Below are 25,723 nucleotides of genomic sequence, written 5' to 3'. Positions count from 1 at the left end.
GCAGTGACGTGTTCGCTTGGAGAGTTTTTTGTTAACGCGTTACGGACTGACGGTCGGTTTAAACAGCTCCACTGTTAAAAGGCTGTAGCTGTCAATGACTGCTCCTAAAGAGACCTGCGAAATGAATTGATAAAATTATGAGTACACAAGTTTAGTGTTAATGAACAGCAGCAATATGCTGAGACTGAGTCACTTAGTGTCACTTAATATGTTTATTCAGAGTACAAGACTGTAGTTACAATGGTCACAAATAATGACTCAATGATCAGATGCAGCATCATTTAGGTGAGCATGTCTTGCGTATTCTTTCTGTTCTTGCAAAACGCACTTACAAAATGCTAGAAAAATGCAAAAATACTTGCAAATATCTTGGTACAATCCTGAAAAATCCTTTGTAGAATCCACTATGTAAACAAGCATGTCACAAGTCTCAAGAAGGATGCTTAAAGCAACCTTCCTCTAGCTACAGAAAATGCAATGTCATACTTGCAACAACAGCAAGCACAAGAGTCATTTGCTAAATTCGCACTAACAAACTGCATACACACCTAGACCCACTATATCACTGTGACATGATGAACAAGTATCACAGAGGGGTCCAATTTTCTGGTAAGTTAGAGTCATATATACACAGAGACGAACAATTTTTCTTACATGAATATATCCTCGACTAACCTGTAGAAAAGAAGGTGCTTGGCAGAGACACGAGAAATTAGTGCTTACAACAGCACTACAATAAGCTGGGTAGAATGCAATGTGGCCAGCAAGTGAGCACATGCAATAAGCCCATTCGTGACACCTCCCCTAAAATTCAAGGCGTGTAACAAACCACAAGAAATTCAGACTCCACAAGGAATCACACGGTGTACACTTTGCTGCTACTACTGAAGAACGAACAGCCCCACCAAGGTGATACAAAATCAGACAAGGCATGGCCTGGAACATATTGCCAAGTAAGGTCTCTCACCCATACATGCCTATCAGCTCTCTCAAATTAAGCCACCAAAGAGTGGAAAGCAGACCTCAGCACATTCATACAAGTGGCCACCACCATAAGTCAGATCACTGTTTGGTGATGTAAAACATTAACATATGATTCCGCTTCATGCACAACCAAGTCTTGGCTCAGCTCTGCCATAATTCTTTTGTCAATTACAACTTGCACAGTCGTGTGGAATATGAGCTGCAACACGGCGCACGTATTCTAAAGGGCCCCAAGACTGCATAGCGGCGCTGATATATGAAAAATTGGTGTAATAAATACCAGTAATTGTAAACGTTTTTAGTTATGTAATTTATTTGTATCTCAGTGCCACCATGCAGTCTTATGAAGCTAACACCAAAATTATATTTAAGATGATGTAGCTTTTTAATATCAACATACACGAGTCCTAGAAAATGCTAAGTCATACTCTTGTTCACTGACTTTCTCACACTTCAATTCGTGGTGTTAGATCCAGCAAAAAAAAGTATGGAGGGTCAGTAAGGTTATACTTCAAAAGGCTCACTGAAATACAAACGACACTCCCTCGCCAAACAGGATTGGCCACCCTGGCACAGTAACTGGCCACTACCTACAACATGACCATCACACTTAACCTTTGCCCCACAGTACTGAGTGGCTGCACAGCATGAACCCCAGATCAAGGTAGCAGTCAGACCTGCTACGTAGCAGAGGGATCCAAGAATCTTTGCACCTGGATAGGTTGCCATTGGAAACTGAACTTGGCAACATTTCACACAACAACCCTAAAGAGTGAAACAACCCTTGCAAAAATGACAAATTTTTACGCAATGCCTGGGATGTCATAGGGCTAAGTGAGGTTAGGAGGAGTGGTAAGGCATACACTGTGCTGGGTAATGGCGATGTGTTCTGCTACAGAGGCCTTACTGATAATAAATAAAATAATAATAAAATTCTGATTCTGATTGGAGAGTACGGTGTAGGATCCTTAATTCACAACAGGAAGCTCAGAAGTGCACAAGGAGTGACAAATGACAACAGCATAACAATTGGCATAACATTAGGAGATAGCAAGGTAGCAGTATAAATTAAATTATATTCTAATTCAGATTAAGAATAAAAACTTGGCAGGTCATGTACTGTGTAGAACAGATAGCTCATGGTACAGGAGAGTAACAGAATGGGTGCAGTAAAGTTTGTTCTTTTTCCTTGAAGTTGATCAAGTCTTCAAGGTGATAATCGACATTGATGAAGCAAGAGGTAGGTTGGAAGTAACAAGCTTGGATATATATTGCAGTGAAAACATTTACTCAGTCAAATGCATAGTTTGCAGAAGAACACTGATGATAAACACAGAAGTAAACAGTGCCTTACTCTTCTACTTTTACTAAGTTAGAGCCTAGGACAACTGTCCCTACATATGACCAACTGAGTCTCACTGTTCAACCACCAAGTGCTTAGGACTCAGACTAGAGTTGCATCGTATGGAGTCTTACTGATCTGTCAGTTCAGTGATTACAGCTTAGACTGAAAGGAATGGGTTCCATATAGCCTTTAAATACATTTCAGTAAACAAGTAAAGAGGAGAGGTTGCAACTGCTGGCCCGCCTCAACATTCCCCTAGCCAATGAGGTTATAATTGAATTTAAGCTACCACCTACTGGGTTGTGTCTAATCTCTTTAGCACAGTTGTTTGACTTAAGGCAAGCATCCAGCACTCTTTCCCATCATGGCTCGCTCTCTCTTAATCCTACACTCTTAGCGATTCCTTGCTGCAAGGTTGCTTCTAATTTCTGTCATCCCGTCTCTGCGTAATTTGTCCGCAGGCCTGCGCTCATAGAACACCAGAAGTGACACACACACCAGCAATTTACAATCACTCCATCAAAGGAGCATTTTTGTTGAATCCTACACTGTCACTATGCTGGCCTCTATGAGCTTTCAACGACTGGGCTGTTCTTCAATTGGGGAATTCTTGGCACCGTCTCCGCCCAAGTCATAGACTGCATGAAAAGTGCTTGCCATTGTGGGTCCTTTGCCGTAGGCATTTAAACATGACAAAAGGGCGTGCAAAATCATCGCCCCCCCCCCACCTTTGGTGACGGTGTCAACGCTCCCACATTCATGGGTAGGGATCAGTAGGTAGTCGAGCGCTTCACACACAGTCAATTAGCATGCAGAAAGATAACTAAGTGCTTGTATACTTAAGTGTGCCAAGCTGCCTATTCTGCGCGTTTGAGAGATGAGCGGTTTAACAGGTCCCAAAGGCGAGATAATACAGTCAACAAAAGATTAGATGAAGTGAAAAGACTAGAAAATTTAGAGGGTTGGATTTGGCTGGCTCAGAAAAAGGAGTAGTTGGAGAACTCTGGGAGAAAGCTTTATCCTACAGTAAACACAAATCAGCTCAGAATGATCTTTACATGTTTAAAAAAACACTAAGGAGAAAAAGCAGGCCAATTTGCATTAGCAAGCTACCCTTCTACCAGTACAATAAAGCCACTCTTATCGCGAGAGGAGGCTTAGTAAGCCAGAAAAGTGAAAGACTGGCGACAACAATGCCTTGAAGTTCTTGCACCAACTGAAGGCAATCACGGATTTTGATGGCGGAAGCTCAGGCCTAATTAATTGCTTATCAGTAAAAAATAGACTACATTGTATTCTTCATGAGTCAAGAATTGAACTTTACAAGTTTCGGCAACTTTTACTGCACCAAAAAGTGTTTTTTTTTTTGTGTGTGTGATGCGTGAATCCCACCACAAAGGCAAAAATATGAAAAAATACTTTTACATCCATGACATCACACTAATGTACTCGTGATGATGTTTTGATGCAAAATTTAAAACAAATTGAAGTTAAAAGCTATTTTCTTCCAGTGCTCAAGCTCCTGCTGTGAAATTAACAAAAATAGATTTCTGAAAGAACATTATCTGTTTACATCGATTTAGTGTTTCTCTTTAATGTCCCGCCAAGTCTCCTAAACACTAAATGAAGTGACCACTATGAATGAGCATTCAAGGCTAGCACAGATGAATTACGCTTGCAGTGTCTCCCTGCCATTAGAATGACATACATGACAACCATGACAAAGCAAAAGCAGCTCTGTACTCAACTATCAAGCAATAGTGCTGCAATGCAAGAAAGGCTAGTACAGCAAATGATGCAAGCATTTGGAACATTCTCTGGAGTTATCACTAATGCAATGCTGAGCACTGCACAAGCAATGGTCCACATGACAAGAGCTATACTCAGTGTTTCATACTTAACAGGCAACATAACGGAAGCTACGCAACTAGTCCTGTCATAAAGGTCTCACTCCGTGCCTTTCCCAGGTCATTTGTTTTTGATCTGCGACGTTTTCTACAGAAGATCTACTTGTGAAAGCAAGTTTATGTCAAATCACATTACTCATGCACATTTGCGCTTCCAGTATAGGCAACATACTATATTTTGGTTGTGAGTGCTGTGGCCACTGGGCGCATAAATATGTCATTCAGCTCGTATGGTGGTAAATGAGTTCAGATATCGGACACCTCTCATGCAATAAATACGTCATATTTTGGGACTTCAAAGTATGAAACTTAATTTTACATCAAATTATATTATTGGTCGCGAATGTGAGCAATGAGATAAGTTTTATCATTTTTCTTAAATGCCTCTCCGATTGCACAGCATAATAAAAATAAGTGCCTGATCAGCATGGGTACAGCACATGATGCCTTGTCTTTTTGTATGCGCAGTAAGTTTCTATTTGCATTAATTTTTCAGCACACAGTCTTTTTTACTTATTTCATTCTTGATTATTTCATGCCTCGTGCCTTGTTTCCTGCCGGCTGTCAAATATGTTATTGAACACACAAATGTTAACACAGTGTTTGTTATGAATGTGTACTAGCTGCACTTTATGTATTTATTTCTTAATTTATCTCCCAACTGTAATACTGCATAAGCCCTGAGGGTACTAAATAAATAAATAATAAATAAGTCTATCTCCAGCCTTCGTAGCATTGCCTGCTACATGTGTAACAGATTACTATATATATCCAAAGACAGGAGGATTACAGTCTTGCAACAACCTCTTACATTTTCATGCAAATCAATGGAACGAGAGAAGTCCTTGTGTGATGCATGAATGACCATTAACACAAAGCATGAAAGTAGGCCTAAGGCATTATGTGCGAACAGTGCAGAAAGGCTAGTGCAAATTAGTACAAATGTTCCGAGTTGTTAAATAGACACGAGAGAAAAACTATAAGAAATAAAATACATAGAGTATAGAAACGTGAAACGCTAACCAGGTACTTTTCATTCAGCTGAAAAAAAAAAAAAAACACATAAGGCACCTTCTAGTGCTTTTCTGACTTCATAAACAATAGAAAGCAAACTAAACAGATACACAATGAAGAGGTGGACCTGGAGTGATGAGATCTGAAATGAGATCTAGCAGTCTGCTAGCAAGAAAAGGCAATCACTTTCAGCTTGAAGTGAGTTATTGGCCACAGTGAGCCACAAGGCCTCCAGGATATGTGTGTTAAAAACCAAGCTATGCTCAAGATAAACTTTAGACAGTATACACACTAACATTAAACACAGGGTCGAGAAAAATGCTCGGCACATTCAAACCTCAAATCTGCTCCACAGCATGGCCACAAGATAGCAATGCCAAAGACAAGCTCTACCACTACATACGTAACTAAGCTTGCAACATATTTTGCTTTAGATTTCTGTAAACCCAGCAGCTTCCCATTCCCTGATAAAAAAACAACTATCCAATCAACATCTCATGACATGAAATCAGGCCTTCACTGACAATATTACACAATATGTCAATAAACTCTGTAGTTCTCCATGAACCAAGATTCATGCACTTGATGGGCGAAGGAAAACAGAATGTAATTGCAGTAACTGTTCACCTGAGTGGTTGCATTTTAATTATGCCTATGGACACATAAAAAGAAAACAAAACATAGATATTCCTATTTTAGCAGCAACTACATACATTTATAACACACAGTAACTGAAACACTGAAAGAAATGTCAGCAGCTGGATCTTCTATGAGCAGAATGTTTTGGCTTAAATTTGCTTATTCTTTACACCAAGAACTTGATTATCGCAAGCAAATACCATCATAGACCAACTGTATAAAAACAAGGGGAGGGGGGGCTGTAGTAGATGCTTCCTCACGAAACATATTACAGGTTATACAACAGCACCAAGGTAAACTTGTCAGGTCCCAAAGCCCACTGTGCTGACATTCAGTCATGCTTTGAAAAGACAGCAGGCATACACAAGTGCAATACACTCAGTAGCAACATCAAACAATATCAAACGCAAAGACCAAGTATCCAATCAACATCTCATGATATGAAATCAGGCCTTAATGCCAACTGCAAAACAGTGTTGGACTGCATAAAAAGCCTAGTTTCAATTAGCATAGGTATAAAGCAGCCCCCGAGCAAAATTTTCATTTGCAATATCAGTGGATGCATCATGGAAACCTAGCAAATACATAGTTTTTGCTTTGTTTTGCTTGAAAATCTTGGGAGGCGACATGCTGGCATTTGAATCATATCGCTAACCACCATGTGCATGCATTGTCTGCTTAGGTGCTATTCAAAGGCTGCTAATAAGAACATTAGACATTTGCCAGCCTTGCCAGCTTTGCAAAGCTTATTTCCATGCTACATACTCTACATGTTCGTCAAAGTGAAATTATGTCACAGTAGTCCTTTAATTCAGTCTACAGAGTGTAAAGCTTCAATTATTCCCTCAAGCAAAGAGGCAGCCATTAGATGCTTTAATGTTTCTCAAATGCAATGTCAACTATATTGTGAGCATAAGACATCCTGTATCAGTGCACCATAGGTCTGAGCTGACTTTTTCATTTATTGCTTGCAATACCTTATAGGTACGCTTTAAAATGTGTGAAGATTTTCAATTATTGACCACAATGAGCAGAGAAAGGTGCAAGAAATTATTTCTTTCCACCTGTTTTTTCATTATTGTTGGGTTCATATTTTTGTGAAGGTATAAAAAAAAATATCACCGCCCCTTCAACTCAAGACGGTCGAACAGCAAATCTGCCTCCCGGTGCTGCCGATGTGTTTCTGCGCCTCGGTTGGCACTTTGGGATCGGCCTCCCGGCACTGCCGTTTAAACTCAGCATCTCTGGCACGCAGCTCGGGGTCGACCATACGACGACGAGCCCGTTCACGAACCAACTCTCGCTCACGCTCGCAGTAGGCAGCTTCTTCCTCAGGAGTACACACTACTAGTGGTCTTTCCATAGTTGTAGCTGGGATGAAATGTGCAGGACCACTAACCTAAAGCCCCATATATACAACCAACGCTAATGCGAACTCCTCTCACACCCTACTCCTCCATTGACCTACTTTTTTCCTACACCACCATTCATTGGCACGCCTCACGCTGTCCCCCTCGAACATGAGTATTAGATGGCGCGATTTACATCAACCCCCCTTCCCGTTCTCCTTTTCATCTGCACACTTCTCACAGCTCTGTTGATCCTAGCAAAGTCCTATGTATTTTAATAGAGAAACGAATTATAATTCCAAAAACGGCGCAATGGTTATTTTGAACAAAATTTCTTGCTCCCATGAACTGCTTTTTGGCGAAACCCGAGCCAAAGGCCAAGGTTCGATTCGTCACTAGCTATCTTAACGTCCCGTGCCATAAACATGACTAAGAAAGACGTGTGGGAAGCCGAGACTGAACTGGAGTAAGCCAAGTGGCGTCGCACTCTCCTTTCTCATCTGGCTTAAAAGGAGCACAGAAGAGCGCCCTAGCGCGTGCTTCATCACATTACTGGGCGCGCCAATGGTCTGTAAAATCTAGAGGTCTGTAAACGTTTGATGCCGACTGTAATTATGATTACCAGCTTTCATACTACATCAAATTGATAAGCACCATTTCATCTATTGGTTGGCACTCATAAAGCATATGCAGCATCTCTAACAATAATCTGCCGATATTTAGTCACTTGACTTAAATTAATAAGACTAAGACACATGAAATTTAATTCCTAGCTTTTTGATGAAATTATGCTGAAGAGGGTACCCTATACTGAGTGGGTAGTTACGCGTTCGTGTCGAAATTTCATGCTCATGTTGATGTCGAAAATAACATTAGTGCTTGTGTCGTGTGGTTCCTTTCCATCCTTGTCTACTTTTAGCACCGAAATTTCAACATAATGTTATGGCTGGTTCAGTGCAGAATTTCTCATAAGTCATTATTCAACCGTGTGGTGGATTACTCCGAGCTAAAATTTTGCCTTCCTTGAACTACAAAAATGAACTTGTGGGGTGTGGCAGGAAAAGAGTGCTCTCAGGTTACATACACTCTTGGCTAGGAAACAATTTTGTGTTAAGCTACGACCTTTGTCAGGTTGACACGGGAGGCCTTAAGCTACAGATGGATACTGTAGCCTTGAAGAACTATGGAGCATCATTTTACAAGAAAAACATTCGGGTCATTCTGGGGTACTTCTTTTACGATTAAGCTTAAAGCAATAACCACGAGAACAAATCTAAGCAAAGAATAGGCATTCCTATGTATATGTTAAAAAAAAATTACAGTGCATGCAAAGCGCTTGTTAAAAGCAAACTTTAAAGCAGACAAATGTTTGAAAAATGAGGTACACTGTACTTGGTTATCTTAATTTAGGAATTCAACACACCTCGTTGCTGCAGTTGGGATGATATGCAAGTGGGCAGGTCAGTGCATGAGCTAGCTCTTGTTTGAGGAACTAGTTAATTTTCTCCCCTGCTTTACATTTTAACAAAGCATTCAAAAAAATCCTGAGGATGGCCATTGGTATCCCTTGTAGGGCTCTCAATCTGATCTTTATAACATGTATACAGTCAGGCGTACAAATCTGTAATTCCTTGTTGCAAAACTATTCTAATAATACTGCTGTAAGAGCACATTCTGCAGTCAGCCTGGACACAGAAATCACTCACAGGAAAGAGGGGCATAGTCTGTGGTGACATGCCCAATTCTATGCCTGCCACTTCGCATTCATCATCACAGACAGTGTCTATAATAATTAACTAAAGCTGAATATGGGCTTTACGACACAACATCCTAGCTGAGGTGCAGCGTCAATTGCCATCCTCGATGCTGTGAGACTCCAAGAGGTTCGCATGCTTCTCTCGCATCTCCTCGGTGACCTTGAACATGGGTCCATGGCCGGGGATTATGTAGTCGGCTACATCTAGGATCATCTGGCGGCTCTTGCACTGCTGTTGTGGGTCCTCGCTGCCACCTACCTCCTTCCACAGCTTGGGGTTGTCAATGTCCTCCTCCTTCTCAAACAAGTCGCCTGCAATTGAAGAGGTGCCAAGGAATGCTCTTCAGAAACACTCAAAGTTATCATGCCACCTTCATGCCTGTAAGGCTTTCGCACTAGGACCACTTTACAAACTGCTTGGTCTATAATGTGCTTTGTACCATTATGTTTTGTGGTCTTCATTGTCACCCCTTGGTTAACATCATAAGCAATTTCTGACTTTATGCTTCGCCTTGTCTACTGCAGCGTGTACATGCCTGCGCTTGCGCAATTAAAATTTGGTATGGTTGCATGCTGTTTTGAATTGTGGCCGCCGCGAAAACTGGTTTCTTACCTTTCAAAGTGTTACCGCAGGATGCTTGCCTGCAGGGTTCAACCAGAGGTGTGCAACTACCAAGTTTGCTTGCAGGCACTAATGATGCATGCCTCACTTTCATTTTGGCCGCTCACACCAGTTGTTTCAAAGCTCTTTCGAATATAAAAATCAGTTGTGTGAATTTTACTACATTTGTAATGAACTACTTACTTCAGTACATGTGCATACAGTAAAAGACTGTTAATTTGGATTTCACAGGACCGAAAAAAATGTCACAATTAACCGAACGCCGAATTATTGAGGATATATTAAGAAAACAATAAACAAATGCTTAGTACATCCACATGCTTTTATTTATTGAATAAATCAGCAAATCCTGTCTCTATTTTGCACAAAAGCAAGGCAAAAGCTGCAATTATCATCTTGTGACTGATTAGAGCTCGCAGCAGTGAAGGCCTCGCAACTTCCTTTGCAGCGCGGCTACGGCGCGCGTCTCCATCTGAGACACGCTAGTCACTACCGCGCGCACCTTCCAATAATATTTTTGCCATTGAGCTGGTCATCAGCAGATTGTTCGTCCATCGCGATGTAGCCGGTGCTCTTCATCCTTGACAGCTTTGGACTGAGTCAGAACGAAACTACTGCTTGCCACAACAGCTGCGGACAAAACTTTGGCCGCTATCGATATGATCGTGAGTGGCGACCTTGCGATTCTGAAGGCTCGCGACCAACGTACACACCGAGTCAAAACGAAACTACCATTTGTTGGATGAAACCGCGGTCGCTATCGACGTGAACATGGGTGGTGGCTACGCAGTTATAAAGGCGCGTGGCAGTAAACGCAAGATTACACGCTTTAAAGGCACAAATATTCACGAAGCGTTCCAGCGTTGCTGTCATTCACATACGATTCAATGATGACTATGGCGATGCGAACTACGCTGCTTCATTTCAGTTGGCACTAGCACCATTCTTGCTCATTTGCATTGAACATTTGCAGCGCTCCGCACTGGCCGAGCTCCGAGAGTTGTCAGAATTAACCGATGTGCAGCCAAATACGTCCAAATTAACAACAGTTTGTTGCATTAAATGACGCATACGCCTGTCAGGACCAGAGGACGAGTCCCAATTATCTGATATTCCAAACACGCCCTGGTGCCTGCATTTTGACAAAAAAAAAAGAGAGAACTAACCTACAATGACTTCAATGCTGTCAAAGTAAAATGTTGTACATTGCCATGCATGATTGTTTTACTTATTGGCAATGGTTTTTTTTAGCTAATTATCACCACTATCAAAATGTCGCTTGGTGCCAGAGCATACCTACAATGTCTGAAATTTCTGGAGCATCGTCATGAGTTCTACAGCAAAGGAGGCATGTCTGATCCGATTGTACGCATGTCGTGAATGGTGTTGTTCGTTTCTGAATGTACACATGCACCAGGATCTACTCTGCAATGTAAGGTAAGTCATAATAGTGGACGCACTTGACCAGCAAGATCAGATTCAACAATCGACGATTGTGCTCGCCACTGTCATGATTTGAGTGTTGCGTGTCTCGATGAGCACAAGATTGCCCAATGCATAGAGAGTTCGGTTTAACTCACAGTTTTGGCAACATTTGGCTCTTCATCGTCACTACTATGTGACAATATGGTATTTGTACGCCATACTAATTAAACGTATAATGGATCACGGCACTACGATGAACACTGAAATGTGATAGAATGGACAGATGAATAGACAAAGACAACCCAGCACAGTTCACGCTCAATACAACGGATTCGCATACGACATACTTTCAGATATAATTGACTATTCTTCTCCCTTATTTTAGTTTTCCTACATTATCAATGCAATCAATTCCACTTTTAACGAACCCGGCTATAACAGACTATCGGCTAAAACAGACAACCTTTTGGGCAAATTTTGTCTGTGTGGTGTAAACACAACTTACTTAGCTACAGCATCGCTTGCGTGTGGCAGTGTGGCACGGAACTATTTCTGGCTGCTTGCGAAATTTGCGAAAATGCACTTTTTCTTCTTAAGGAACGAATACACTAGTGGAAAGCTTCTGGCAACAGTGTGCTGTGCAACACCCCACCGGAGAAGAGAATGTGTTGTTACGCAAGCGGACAACTACCGCCAGGCCTAACCAGCTTCAAAGTGAAGCCATAGCATATGACGTTTTAAAAACCGCTGACGATAACAAAATGCACCACTTTCAGTGCATCAATTCACACACAAAAAAAGAAGATATATGCTGCTATACGTGGTGTCCAGAATTGCGAGGCGTGTGATGCAGTCAAGCCGTCTTATGTGCAGTAAGTGCAGTAGCGGCGAGGCGCGGGCCCTGAGTAGAACTTGCCTTGTACTGTGGCTCTCATTCGTGCTTGTCGTATTCGGCTCTCATTCGTTGCTTGTCGCGAAACATAAAATTAAGACATCAGTTTATACTACTGGCCACTGTTTTGCGCGCAGAAAAAACTGTAGCTGATGTTTATCAACGGCAGCGGTGACGTGCTCGGCAGCCAGATGGCTTCCCGCTGTTATGCTGGGTATACCATATTTACTCGAATCTAACACGCACATTTTTTCCAATAAAACAGGTCAAAAAATTGTGCGCGCGTTAGAATCGAGTACGACCCTAAATTTGCGTTACCATATAGCCGTCGGCATTTCAATATGGCCGCCTCGCACGCGCGTCGAGCCTAGCTACTCTCTAATCTAGCTATCGTAGCTTCCTCCGTGTGCTGCAGTACACGTGCTTAGGCAATAGTCTACCATCTGTCTTCACGTTCTCTGCGTCTGCTCTATCAGCATGAGTTCATCATGATGCCGCATTTAAAAGGAAAGTGATCATGTGTGCGCAGATGGATGGAAATCGGGCCGCATCACGGACGTTCGGAGAATTCGAAACTTGCATGCGGGACTGGCGCAAACAGAAGGAGAAGATTTTCGCACGCAAAGCAATGTGGAACGGTTTCAGTAGACTGAAGCAGGACGTAATCTGCGACGATCCACTTCGGCGATACGATCGCCTTGGCCCTATCTTGAAAGCAATCTGCGACGGGGAAAGTCCGCTGTGCGCGGTGTTTTCGTCGCATTGAAGCGAGAGGCATGCTAGCACGAAGGTCAATTCACTCACTGCGCTTTGTTACTCCAGCGTTTCGACAGTTCGTTTCCGCAGTCAACGAGCGAGATGTGTTCATGTTTGCTTCTGCGCGCGTGACACCGTGCTTGTTAATTTATTTAGTAAGTGAATGTTTGCAAGTTTATACGGCCGATAAAACTGCTATCCTTACTTTGTATAGCGGTCTACTAATTTGCTATCGCATTCGATGCTTCAGTGCATCGGGAGGAAATCCGTTTTTCCAAATGAAAGAAATTTGTATTTCTGTTTGAAAGCATGAGGTGCGCGGTACTGTAAAAGACTTTTTTTTTTTTGTCGTCACGAAAAACGGGTGCGCGTTACAATCGAGGGCGTGTTAGAATCGAGTAACTACGGTATATGCTCTAGTACGGGGAAACTGCCATTTGTCAGAATCCTGTGTTCTGAAAACGGTGAACAGGAAGACACCATGCCACATGGTTGTAAGATTACCGCTAAACCCATTTATCTATAGTTATTTTAATTTCGATGTTCTCATTGCTTTTGCGATCGCTTACAGGTTAGACAGCGGTACAGTAGAACCCCGCCGATACGTTTTTCACGTAATCGTAAAAAAAGAAAAGAAAAAAAAAACCGTAAGAGCCGGGAAACGCAAGAGCCGAGAAATAGGAAAAATGGAGAAATGAGTGTAGTGTTGAACTGCACACAATGTTATTTTAATTCTTACGTGTGAAAAAAAGTCGTAGTTCTGCCTGAAAGCCGAAGCATCAATTGCAATAGCAAATTAGTAGACAGCTATACAAAGTAAGAATAGTAGTTTTATCGTCCATATAAACTTGTAACATTTGCTTATTAACTATATTAACAAGCATGGTGTCAGCGCCAACAGGCAAACATGAACACATCACACTCGATGAGCGCGGACACGCGCTGTCAAACACTGGCGTGAGGAAGTGCCACTGCAGAAGCGAGCGAAGTGACCTTCGTGCTGTTGTCTATGGCTTCAACGCAAGCTGAGCACCGAGAACACACAGCATGCACAAAGCTAACAGCTGCCGACGCACCTACACTGCCTCTAACTCGGCCCTAACGCAGATCGCTTTCATGATACGGCCCGTGCGACCGCGCCCCACCGCGCAGTACGCTGTTGATGCCAGAGTACAACGCCGCCCGCTATCCCTCCCTCCCTCGCCAGTGCCTCGAGCGCAACGGAAGAAGGCGCGCTTCCTCCCTGCTTTTCTTTCTTGCGTGCGTGAGATTTAAATGCGGATGTTGGCTCCCCTTGCAGGCTTTCACTCACACATACAGCATACGGCGCGCGGCGACGGCGTTATCGCCCTTGGATTTTACATAGAACATCTATGTGCCAAAACCAATTTTAGGGCCACAACGCATCATAGACACCATCTTTAGATAGCAAATACGGATCTTAAAGGCCATGCTTTTGCTGGCGGAAACCGAAAATACGTCATAGGTGCCACCCCCGGCACTTTGGGCGGTCAATGCCATCGTCAAGCCACCAAGCAAAGCAAAATGAAAAGTCAAAATGGCAGCTCAGGCCGGCGCAGGGTGGCAGTTCGCAACGTATTGATACATGCATATTGCGTGTTTCTTATGGACGATGCGCGCGGGCGCCCAGACGAAGAAGACGAATTGCGCTTTGCTCTCGAGCTGTCGGCTGAACTGGCCAGCGCTGCAGCTATCCTGTGTAAATATATTTTGTAAATAGTCTCCAGTACTCAATCCTTCGTTCGCGTAACATTTTGGTGGAGCGTGCCGTTCCCCGTCCTCGCCACGGAGCTCCGCAGCGGCCGCACCGTCCAGCTTTCCACCATGGCTCCCGCTGACGAGGCCTCGTCTGCTCCTACTACTCCGACTCCAACCACAACGTACGTCACGGTTGCCACTCCCCGCGATCCTGGCATATTCTCCGGCCAAGATAATGTCGACGTTGATGACTGGCTTGGCATGTATGAGCTTGTTAGCCGCAACAACCACTGGGACCCTACCATTATGCTCGCGAACGTCCTCTTCTACTTGGACGGAACACCTCGTGTCTGGTTCCGGACACACGAGGAGGAGATCTCTAGCTGGGATGCTTTCAAGGAGAAGCTCCGCGACCTTTTTGGAAATCCGACCGGTCGGCAGCTGGCTGCAAAGAAAGAGCTTGCTACTCGAGTGCAGTCTTCTACTGAATCGTATGTCTCGTACATACAGGACGTGCTCGCTCTTTGCCGAAAAGTCGACGCGAACATGGTCGAAGTTGACAAGGTAGGCCACGTTCTCAAAGGGATCGCGGACGATGCGTTCAACTTGTTGATATTCAACAATGTGTCCACCATCGACGTCATTATCAAGGAATGCCGCCGCTTTGAGCTCGCCAAAAGCCGCCGCGTCATTCCGCAGTTCTCCCGGCTCCCTAACACGGCTGCGACGTCCTCCTGCGTCGCCATTACCGCTTCACCCCCGTCCAATGAGACCGTCACACGTATTGTTCGCCGCGAGCTCGAGGCTGTAAGTCCTGCCCCGTTCCATCCACGCCCAGTTGACCCCGCCATTGACCAACCAGCCCCGGCGATCTCCCTCATTCAGGAAGTTGTGCGGCAAGAATTTGCCAACCTCGGTTTTCCTGCTGCCTGCTCCGTCTCGCGACCTGACGCCCGACTGGTGCCGACAGCTGCGCCTAGCACCAATCTGTATTCCCCTCCCAGATACCGCAACCCTACAGAGTGGAGAACTCCGGATGACAAGCCCATTTGCTTCCGTTGTCACCGCATTGGCCATGTCGCTCGCCACTGCCGCACCTCCTGGATATCGCCGTATTCGAGCTACTTCTCCCCGTCTCCGCGCCCATATGCCGACCCTCGCCGCTACTCGCCTCGCCGTATGCCTTCTACCTCTGACGTATCCATCGATGACAGTCGTCCCGCTCGCTCACCGTCACCTCTGCGCCGTCGGTCCCCGTCGCCCCAGCCACGCCGCTATTCGTCGCCGACCAATTATGGGTCTTCCCGGACGGAAAACTAGACCATGCAGCTCCTGGGGGTAGCGCTGCATTATCTTCGTCGTGTCAAAATCCCCCATTGACGCTCCCAACGAACCAGAACTTACTTGATGTCCACGTCGACGGTGTCCCTTTGACGGCGTTAATAGATACTGGAGCCCAGGTGTCCATAATGAGTAATAACCTCCGTCGTCGATTGAAAAAGGTTCTCACGCCTGCTACTACACGAGCTGTACGCGTCGCCGATGGCAGCACTGTTGCCGTCACTGGAATGTGTACTTCCCGGATCAGTATCGCCGACCGCCACATTCCCGTTCTTTTTACAGTGCTGACCAATTGTCCCCATGACCTAATCTTCGGACTAGACTTCCTTACGGCGCATTCAGCTTTGATCGACTGTTCTACCGGTACCCTTTGCCTCGAACTTCCTCTACTCGCGCATATTCGTGCTGAACTGCCGAACAACTTTAGTCCGACCGCCTTCGTCCGCCTGCCGCCTAAAACCTTGACTTTCGTCGAATTGCTATCATCCTTCCCTCTGCCCGATGGTGATTACGTCGCTACTCCTGTTCCTGATGTCCTTTTGCTGCGCGATATCACTGTGCCCCACTCCGTCGTAACCGTCGTCGATAACCGGACATGCCTTCCCGTCGTCAATTTTGGACTAACAAAGCAAGTTCTACCCCAAGGCATATCGGTTGCAACGCTGCGCGCTATAGGAGATGACCACGTCACGGCGTTTTCCGTAGACGGCTGCTCCGAGTCTTCACCATGTCCACAGGATGCTATTTGCCGTGACGAAACCTTTAGTCCCATGATTGCTGCGGACCTATTGCCTGAGCAAGCAGCAGCTCTGTGTCGCCTTTTGGTTTCGTACCAAGACATCTTCGACCTCAACAATCGACAGTTGGGCCAGACTTCAAATGTTAAGCACCACATAAATACTGGTGATGCCAGTCCTATTCATCGCCGGCCATATCGAGTTTCTGTTTCAGAACGTAAGGTTATTTAAGATGAAGTGCACAAGATGCTTGCCAAAGGCATTGTTGAACCCTCGTCGAGCCCTTGGGCGTCGCCCGTTGTGCTTGGTAAAAGAAAGATGGCACGTGGCGCTTCTGCGTAGATTATCGTCATCTAAACCGAATTACTAAAAAAGACGTCTATACCTTGCCTCGCATTGACGATGCCCTCGATTGTCTCCACGGTGCCAACTACTTCTCATCAATAGACCTTCGGTCTGGTTATTGGCAAATTTCTGTGGATGAAAGGGACCGAGAGAAGACCGCATTTGTCACCCCTGATGGTCTTTATCAATTCAAAGTTATGCCATTCGGTCTGTGCAACGCCCCCGCCACATTCGAGCGTATGATGGACTCTTTGCTTCAAGGGTTCAAATGGACAACATGCCTTTGCTACCTAGACGACGTTCTCGTATTTTCACCTACGTTTGAGACACACCTCGAGCGCTTATCAGCTGTTCTTCAAGTCTTTCGCGAGGCTGGGCTCCAACTAAATTCCTCGAAGTGTCACTTTGGTCGTCGGCAGATTACAGTGCTGGGCCACCTCGTCGACGCTTCCGGTATTCAACCAGACCCGGAGAAAATTCGTGCTGTCACGTCTTTTCCTGTACCTCAGTCTGTCAAAGACGTCCGAAGTTTTGTAGGACTCTGCTCCTACTTCCGACGGTTCATTAAAGACTTCGCAGCGATTGCCCGACCACTTACGGATCTTCTGAAGAAGGACGTGCCGTTTACCTGGGGTCCCGCTCAAACTGCCGCGTTTTCCCACCTGACCACAGTCATGGACCACAGGAAATGGTCCCACAGTTGTGACGCAACAGCGGGGTTACCAATGCATTGGGTTCTATAGGAGCTGTGCCTGGACTGGCCAAAAACGACGTAACAGCCGGGAAAACGCAGCACCCGGGAACGTAACAGCGGGGTTCTACTGTATGTGCACAGTTTTGCCATTTCACAACATACAGTGGCCCTAATTTTGGATAGATCAGACTTCAGATATAACGGACCTTTCTCACTCGAACATCACGGTCTGTTGTAACGTGCATCAACTGTATTGAGTTCTTAATCGCTGTCACAGTAAAATAGCCTGGTATGCGTACCTGTTATGGCCACTGTGCCCAGTTTTGCTGTTTTCACCACGACACTGACATCAGTCAAGGTATGGCCTGGTGTGGGAATGATTTGGACGTCAGTTGCAATCCTATAAGGCTCGTCCTAAAAAATAAAAAGACACCAAAGTCAGATACTATGTTGATTGTGCACTCTTCATCCAGAGCAGAGATCATACTCCTCAAATCATTTGAAAACTGTGACATCACATAATAAGCACCACAATGAACATAAATTAACTAAGACCATTGAAGGATTGAACAAAAATCCATAATAGGTAAAGGAAATAAACATCTCTGCCCCTTTAAAGATGCACAGATGGTTAATGATGGTTGCCGTCAAGATTAGAAGGTTCTGTGAAGCAGATTTGACATCATGTCCCAGCAATTACATGTTGTTGGTGTCATGATCCCTTGCTGTTTTCAGCTTTGAACGTTTCACAGCAAACAGTAATCTTTTAAGCAATCCACACAGATCTTGTTCACTTGCCTGTCTATGCCTCAGAAGTCATCGCCCCTTCCGTCTCATGCAAAACCTCACAACTCTTGAGAGCCTAGCGTGAGGTTCTCACCTCCTTTATAAAAATTTAAAACTTCTTGGGTTTAACATCCTAGAAATACACAGTGAATAATGAGAAACGCTGTAGTGGAAGGCTTCAGATTATATTTTGGTCACCTGGTTTTCTTTTATGTGCACCTTAATCTGAGTAAATGAACATTTTGAATTTTCTCCCCATTCAACATGCAGCCACCGCGGCCCGGAATAGAACCTGTGACTTTCTGCTTAGCAAGACAACACCATAGCCACTGTAGTGGATTAATAGAACACACAGTAAGTAATACGTCCAGTTAAATTTAACTCGAATTCAATTTTACGTTCTTTATATAACTTAGGTAATAGTCCACCTACAGTTAATATATAAAAAAAAATTTCCTACTTCACTTGCAAGTGAAGTTAGAAATTGTTTTTTTTTTAAATTTCTGTAGTTTCAGTCAGCGCTGGTTTGTCTAGTTCAATAAACTTTAAACCCTCTAAATTTTCTTAGAAAAACTTCAACACTCACGCTCCTGCAGGTGCTTGTTTTCTGCTGGCACAATAGTGCCTAGACTTGACTCAAGGTTGCTAGGCGACCTCATACCTTGAGTCAGATGTTAAGGATTGCCACAATCCGTACTCTACCAGTTGTTTTGCCTGTGCTCTTAGTGCTGGCCATATTTAAATACAACTAAACCCCGATTTACTGAAGTTGATGGGGCCCAAAAATTATTTAATCAAATTTAGACTTCAAAACTTCACTACATTGAAAACCCTTGTAGGGCCCCTAAAGCATCCAGAGGTCGAAATGTATTTGTGTTGCAGTTGTGCACGAGTCTGCAATGAACAAATAGCCACGAAAATTTTTCGATATGGTGCTGTCATAGCAGAGTTACAAGCATTTGATGATCGAAACGCGGCCCTCGCCAGTGAGCTTGTTGAGTCTGTCGTTGAGGTTTTTCTTCATGGCAGCGGCAAACCTTAACAGGCCAAAAGTGCCAGTCACCAGAATATAAACCTGGCATACCTATATTTTTGTTATATTTACCCCACAAACTTAATTAGGTTGAGCAAGACATTGAGTGAACTTCCGTTTGTTTAGGGTTTTCAACACATGAGGCTCTAAGATCTTGCACAAACTTCGTTATAACGAAGTCACATTCCATAGAAAAATGTCTGTTATACCCGATATCCTTTATAAGCATATACTAGTTGTCACACGCTGATACTGGCAAAAAAAAAAAACTTCAATTTACTTTGTTAAATCCGATTACAGTGGAACCCCGAATATAAGACTTTGAGGGGACCATGCAAACCGTCGTATAATCGAAAAACTAAGAATATAGGCAGCGACGCTCACTTTTGCCCAAAAAATGGGTACAGACTGCCTTAATAAGCCCCACTGTATGAACCTGCACTGCTTCCAAGGAAGGTAGATTAAATTGTTAAAAAATTACCATATTTATTCAATTGTAACACGAGTTTTTTACTTCACGATTTCGTTGCTTGAACTCGACCCTATCGTTGCATTCAAATAACGAGAAAATTGACCATTTTAAAACAAACTATCTAAATCCCGTGATTTTCAGCATTACGTTGGCAACCTGTAACTTTACGTCTCGATCCAATCCATAGACAAGTCGACCGAAGTCAGGACTTGTTTTTGGTTGGAATCGACGCTGTTTTCGCTGTGCTTGTGGCTGGTTACAATGCTGCAATGCTCCACGGCATTTTGCAGTTCGACTCCATTCATTCGCGACGTAGCGCATTCGGTATGACGGTCGCTTCAAGAGACGAGCAATTTTGATGACTGAGGAGCTGGGAAAGTCCGCTGCGGCTTGGTGTCTCGACGTCGACTATTTGCGGATGGCGGGACCAGCGGCAGGCCCACTTTAAATGCGAGGCCAGTTGGGAAAGCTCTGTGCAACTTGAAGTGGCTTGGTACTGACCCCGAATGAAATGATTGTGCTGTCTTTTAAGAAGTACTTAAATCTCAAACAAGCTCGACGGCACGAAAAAAGATGACGATTCTCGGGCGATCACTTTTGGAGATAGTTTCGCTTTCGCGAGACTCGGCTCGTCCAGACACCGAACCCCTCGAAGTATACAGCCGACAGCTCTCTTGGCACTGCTAGCGAGCTTAGGACTAAAGCCCTAGGAAAAAAACCTAAAGTAGTGCCAACTGCACCCCTTCGCCTCTGCCTCCTCTCCTGGAAGCTGCAGCAGCACCTCTAAGGTGTCCACAAGGAAACTACGGACACGAGAGCCACGAGCCTAGCGGGGCTTGACTGGCACGCGCTCGTTAGCGCGGGAGCTGCGTTTTCAGCGCCCATCAATGCCTCGGCGCACGTGCTGCGTTTCATCACGTAAATAACGCAAAAGCGAGTAGACATTTGAGATGGCGCTTCCTCGACCTTCTTACAACATAGTACGCAATGTTTGAAACCGTGCGATTTCTCAGCGCCGCCGAGCTTACCCGGATGTCCATTTGCAGCGCAGCCTTCGGGAGCATCAAAGCTGAGCGCGTCTGCATGCAAACGCATTCGTGTCCGGCCCTGCTTGCTTGCGGGGATGGTTTTTGCCAGTACAAGCTTTTAGCTGACTTAAATTAAATCTTCTATAAAGCACTTCCGTGACACGGTGTACCCCTAAAATAGTGAACAAGTCGTAACCGCACCATCGGCATAAACTTCTCAGTTTAAAAACCCTGAATAAATAGGCTCCTTTCTTAGGGGCTTTATGCCATGCATCTAAACACAGCACGAGCACCTGTATATTGACTGATTGAATACTGCATATTTTTACACTTTCAGGCATGACACAAATCCTGCCCCCTTGATTACTTCTACATACATTCCATTGCCGTACTCGGCATTACCTTTCGCATTTTTACTACTCTCGAACCTCTCCCACTACACCACTACGAACGCACCGCCCTGGTGTGCCCTAGTGGGATAATTGCACAAGCCCATCTTTCCGGCCAAGGGCCATGCTTCAAGGGCTGCGCACTTCAACTAACTTGATTTACAATCTACAAAACGCACGAGAGAGGAGGCGCTTGCACACTGACACGAATGACGCTACTTCAGTTCTTTTTCAGGCGCTTTAGCTTAGGACAGCTCCAGAAACACTTGTCGCGGACGCTTTCAGTGCCGAGTCACGTGAAATTTCGCGATAGTGAAACTATCCACGAAAGTGATCGCCCGAGAAGACCCCCCAAGGAAAGCTCCGTTTCCTCTTCAGACGACCATGTTGAGTGAAGAGAACATTTCCGAATTGCGATTCCTTTAATAAAGGTACCATTTCATTTTCCTTTCATCTCGTGTTACATTAGCGGTTTTATTTTCTTTATGTCACGTGACTGGAAAGTCGTCCCTCGCATTACAATCGCAGCCGCGTTACATTCGGGTAAATACGGTATTGTGCACCCGTTATCAGCCGGCTGCAGTGTGCTTACGTGCCAGAGAATGCGTTTACTTAGAACTTTTTTTTTCTCGGACGGTACTAGAGAGGCGTCTTATGAAGCGGGTCGGCGTAAAATTGCATTCTATAATCGTGGTAATTTATTAATACATTATTTCTATGGGGCTTTTGCAGGGACTAAACCAATTCGTAGTGAAATGTGGGTCGTCGCATGACCGGGGGACATATAATCGAGGTTCCACTGTATTTGTTATATCTGTGTTTGTTATAATGAGGTTTGTATGTGTAGAAGAATCTATCGTGGCAATGAAATCCAGTTGAAGCTCACAAACAGGCGGAACACTTATTTTAAGGGCATGCACCTGTGTCGTATTCCTCTGCAGCACATTTGTGCTACCACATAAACGCCCACTATAGAGGCAGAGGCTTGTTTTTTAGTGTACATGCCTGACTGGAATAAACAATACTGCATTTTGTTAAATTGAATTTTGACAACATGTATGGTGCAAAAAGAGAGAGAGAGAGGACACTGGCAAGCTCATTTAGCAAACCAAGCATCTCGAACTACGGTTGCCATTCAGGCCACTAATGGCTGAAGATACTGACAGCTTTTGCAGCACCAGCAGCAGCATGGCGAGACTTGGGGCCCTATAACGTAGAACTATTCCATTACGACTTTATTCCCATCTTCTGACATCAAATTTATGTAACTCCGCGCACAAGCATCAGGCGGTGACATGCAGCATTGTTTGAACAGCCCAATCAAATGCTCTCCTCGTTTATGCGAGGTCACGTCTGTGTGCTTTCAAAGCAAACAGCTCTGCCTACCGTGACAAGTTTTTCTTATCTGATTGGCTGACAAGAGGTGAGGAGCTCGCAGAAGTGGAGAGGGTTTTGGTGTGGCCAAGCTAGCATAGTGAAACTAGATAACTGGGTGAGGAGAGTGGTACCGGCGTCTGTGATTGGTCCGCTTTCCCTTGCTTAGCTTGTGCAGGCTTGTCAAAAATCGCAAAGGTGTGCCATGGGGAGTTAAAGATGCGGCTAAAATGGATCCTGAGTGAAGAAGGCTTAGAATAGCAAAAGGGCTCGACAACATTACACTGCGACACAAAAATGTTTATAATACAGAAAGATTTTCTATTTCCCTGGCAGCTCGAAGTAGCCAGTGCAAGAGCAATCGGTAGGCAGCCATCTTCTATTTTTTTCAGAATGGGCAACTCTATGGCTATCCCCCCAAAATTCAGTTATGTTTGGTATATTAATGAATCTATAGTGCGTACTTTGGCATGGTGAATTTTTATGGCTTTGTGACCTTCACATGACAGCCAGGCGATGTAGGCACAGCCTGAAAATTTTTCACCAATAGCGGAGGGCTAATGCCAAGAAAGATGTAGAAGCAGAAAGAATTTTTTTCTTTTGTTCGGACTCGTAATGCTTAAGCAGTGTGTACATGTCATATCAGGTGGGGAGTTCTTTTACAGTTTTAGTGACGTCGTGTGACAGACAGGCAAAGTGTGCATGGCCCAAAACTTTCTGACAAATCGTGGATGGCTAATGGCAGAGATGGAATAGAAACAGATTGGAATAGCTTTACGTTATAGCACCTTTGCAGTGAAACTACAGTCCGTTTTTCTCACTACAACCTAAGCAAGTCAGCACACTCAAAGTGAACAAGATAGAAAATACATTACGTTTTCAAAAGTGCACAGCTGGTATACGTCTCCACTGGACACTGTGGTGCCAATGATGTGGGTGGCCCTCTGGAACAGATTCAGGTTTCCGATGTGGTCTGAATGACCATGGGTGCAGACCACATAGTTGATTTCATCACAGGACACGCCGAGCCTTGAGAGACCTGGAAACAAAGGTGACCATGCTGAAAACTAAAGAAGGCACCATTCATTAGCAAAGCTAAACTTCGTAAATTACCACTGCAGCAGAAAACATTCTGACAATCTATCCGCAAGTCAAACAGGAAACCAGTCAAATAGTACCCATCATAGAGTTTCTTACTATTAACCTAGAGGGAAATCTGGCGCTGCTGCGCTGTGGTATGCATGAGAATGCCGGTATATTGTGACTTCAGATTGGCATCGCTCTCGGACAGCCAGGACGCCTTGAAGATGCGCCTGGCTAGCACCGTTCCGTCTGTCACAATAATTCATTTGTTGCTTAAACACCATGTAAAAAGCTGTTTTAGCTTTATTATTACATAGATACACGTTTTGTTTAATTTTGAGGACATATCATTGGATGTACAGTTAAACCTGCTTATAACGAACCTCCATATAACGAATTCCTGGATATAACGAAGTTTTTCTATTCCCCCGCCGTTACTCCATAGAAGCACATGTATTTGAAACCTCTAAGTAACGAAGTGGCAGCTGGAGACCCCCTCGAAATAACGAATTTTCCCCGCCGACAACCTAGACATTTCGCCCCAAATTTTGTCATTTTTGCGCGAGCAGCAACCGGAAGTACCTTCTCCGCCAGTGACGGAATGCGAAGCGGCGGCGTCGCGCTTGAATTCACGGTGACTGCGAGGCGAGAGCACGTGTGTGTGCGTGTGCGAGGCAGGCCTGCATCCCTCGACCCGGCGATCTTGCCGCCGCGGGCATGACCTTTCCCCCTCCCTTCATTCAAACCTGATCCCGCCGCTTGCTGCAGCTGGCCTAGCCCGCTAAGCCGGCACTCTCCTTTTCCAATTGATGTTGCCGAAGGAAAAAAAAAATAACTTTTTTTTTCAACGCTCTGGCAGCGCCACTCTTTGGTTACTGCGCAAGTCTCTGTGCTTTACTTCACTAACCTGACACTAGGTGACACTATACGACGCTACAATGCCATCCGTGTCGCTCGCTCTTCCTTTCCGACGCCTCGCGCTTGTGCGAAACGACACGCGTCCACGCATCCAATACCTGATGTGACATTCCAAGGATGAGTGCTTCGACGAAAATGGGTGCGCGTTACAACCGAGGGTGCATTAGAATCGAGTAAATACGGTAAGCGTTTCTTTTCCGAATTTTCGTGCCGAACCTGCATATAACGAAATCCTCTTTATAACAAAGTTTTTCAGGGAATTTGTCAATTTCGTTATATCCAGGTTTAACTGTACAATTATATGAAACGTAAAAAGTATCAGCTGGCCGCTAAAGTTGGAGGACAGATGACAAAATTCTCGCTTATTTTGGAACAACTTGTCTGTTGTAGGTGAGTAAACTTTACTGAGAGATGTAATATGGGTGTGAAAGCCTTTTATGTAGATTTTATTTTAAGAACGCATTATTTGTGTAGCCATATCCCAATTTTAGACGAAGCCTGGTTCAACACCAGCCAAAGCAAGCCTCGCAGACACATATCCAGTCATTTCAATGAGGGCACTGCGCCCTTTAGGAAACTCGCATAGATGGTGGCGCCAGATTACCCTCTAGGTGTTATAGTGAGAAACTATATGGTACCCATGAATGCTTTTTGTTGTATAAAGGCTGCTCCAATTTTTAAATGCAGAATTAGTACATAGAAAATGTGTGTTCATACCACAAACTGTACTGACTGAGCACATGCATTAACCCTTTATTGAAAATGCACACACCACACTATCTAATCTGGCTGTTGAAATCTGCGCACTTAAACAAGCACACCAAGAAAGATTTCATTTTAAGCACAAGTTAGTTTTACAGCAACAATTTCTTAGCCAATGTCTGCTGTTTCAACAGTTAAAAAGAGCATGAGCGTCCTTCTTTGGTTAAAAAAAAATTGCATTAAATTCGGGGTTCTGCGTGCCGAAACCCCAATCTGATTATGAGGCGCACCATAGTGAGGGACTGTGGATTAGTTTTGATTTGACCACCTCGGGTTCTTTAACATGCGCCCAATGCACTCCCTCTGGGGTGTTGCTTTGGTAAGGACATGGTCTGAATTTGCAAACATATTCA

The 25,723-nt window shown here is 44.4% G+C and overlaps 1 protein-coding gene across 2 annotated transcripts in view; it reads right to left on the bottom strand.

Annotated features, from left to right (window-relative positions):
- Positions 1-206: 206 nt before the first annotated feature.
- Positions 207-25,723, bottom strand: part of LOC119441838 (metallo-beta-lactamase domain-containing protein 1-like) — a 33,286-nt gene continuing 7,769 nt past the window's right edge. For both annotated transcript variants that reach the window (XM_037706469.2, XM_049661661.1), the window contains exons 4-6: positions 23,483-23,646; positions 17,825-17,939; positions 207-9,306 (exon numbers count right to left, since the gene is read on the bottom strand). In XM_037706469.2, the coding sequence (XP_037562397.1) occupies positions 9,086-9,306; positions 17,825-17,939; positions 23,483-23,646 (500 nt within the window). In that variant the 3' untranslated portion in view covers positions 207-9,085. The remainder of the gene's footprint in view (positions 9,307-17,824; positions 17,940-23,482; positions 23,647-25,723) is intronic.

This window comes from Dermacentor silvarum, chromosome 2 (genome assembly GCF_013339745.2).
Source record: "Dermacentor silvarum isolate Dsil-2018 chromosome 2, BIME_Dsil_1.4, whole genome shotgun sequence".
Taxonomy (NCBI): Eukaryota; Metazoa; Arthropoda; class Arachnida; order Ixodida; family Ixodidae; genus Dermacentor; species Dermacentor silvarum.
The sequence above is the reverse complement of the archived record's forward strand: the minus strand, read 5'-3'. Positions and strand labels throughout refer to the sequence as shown.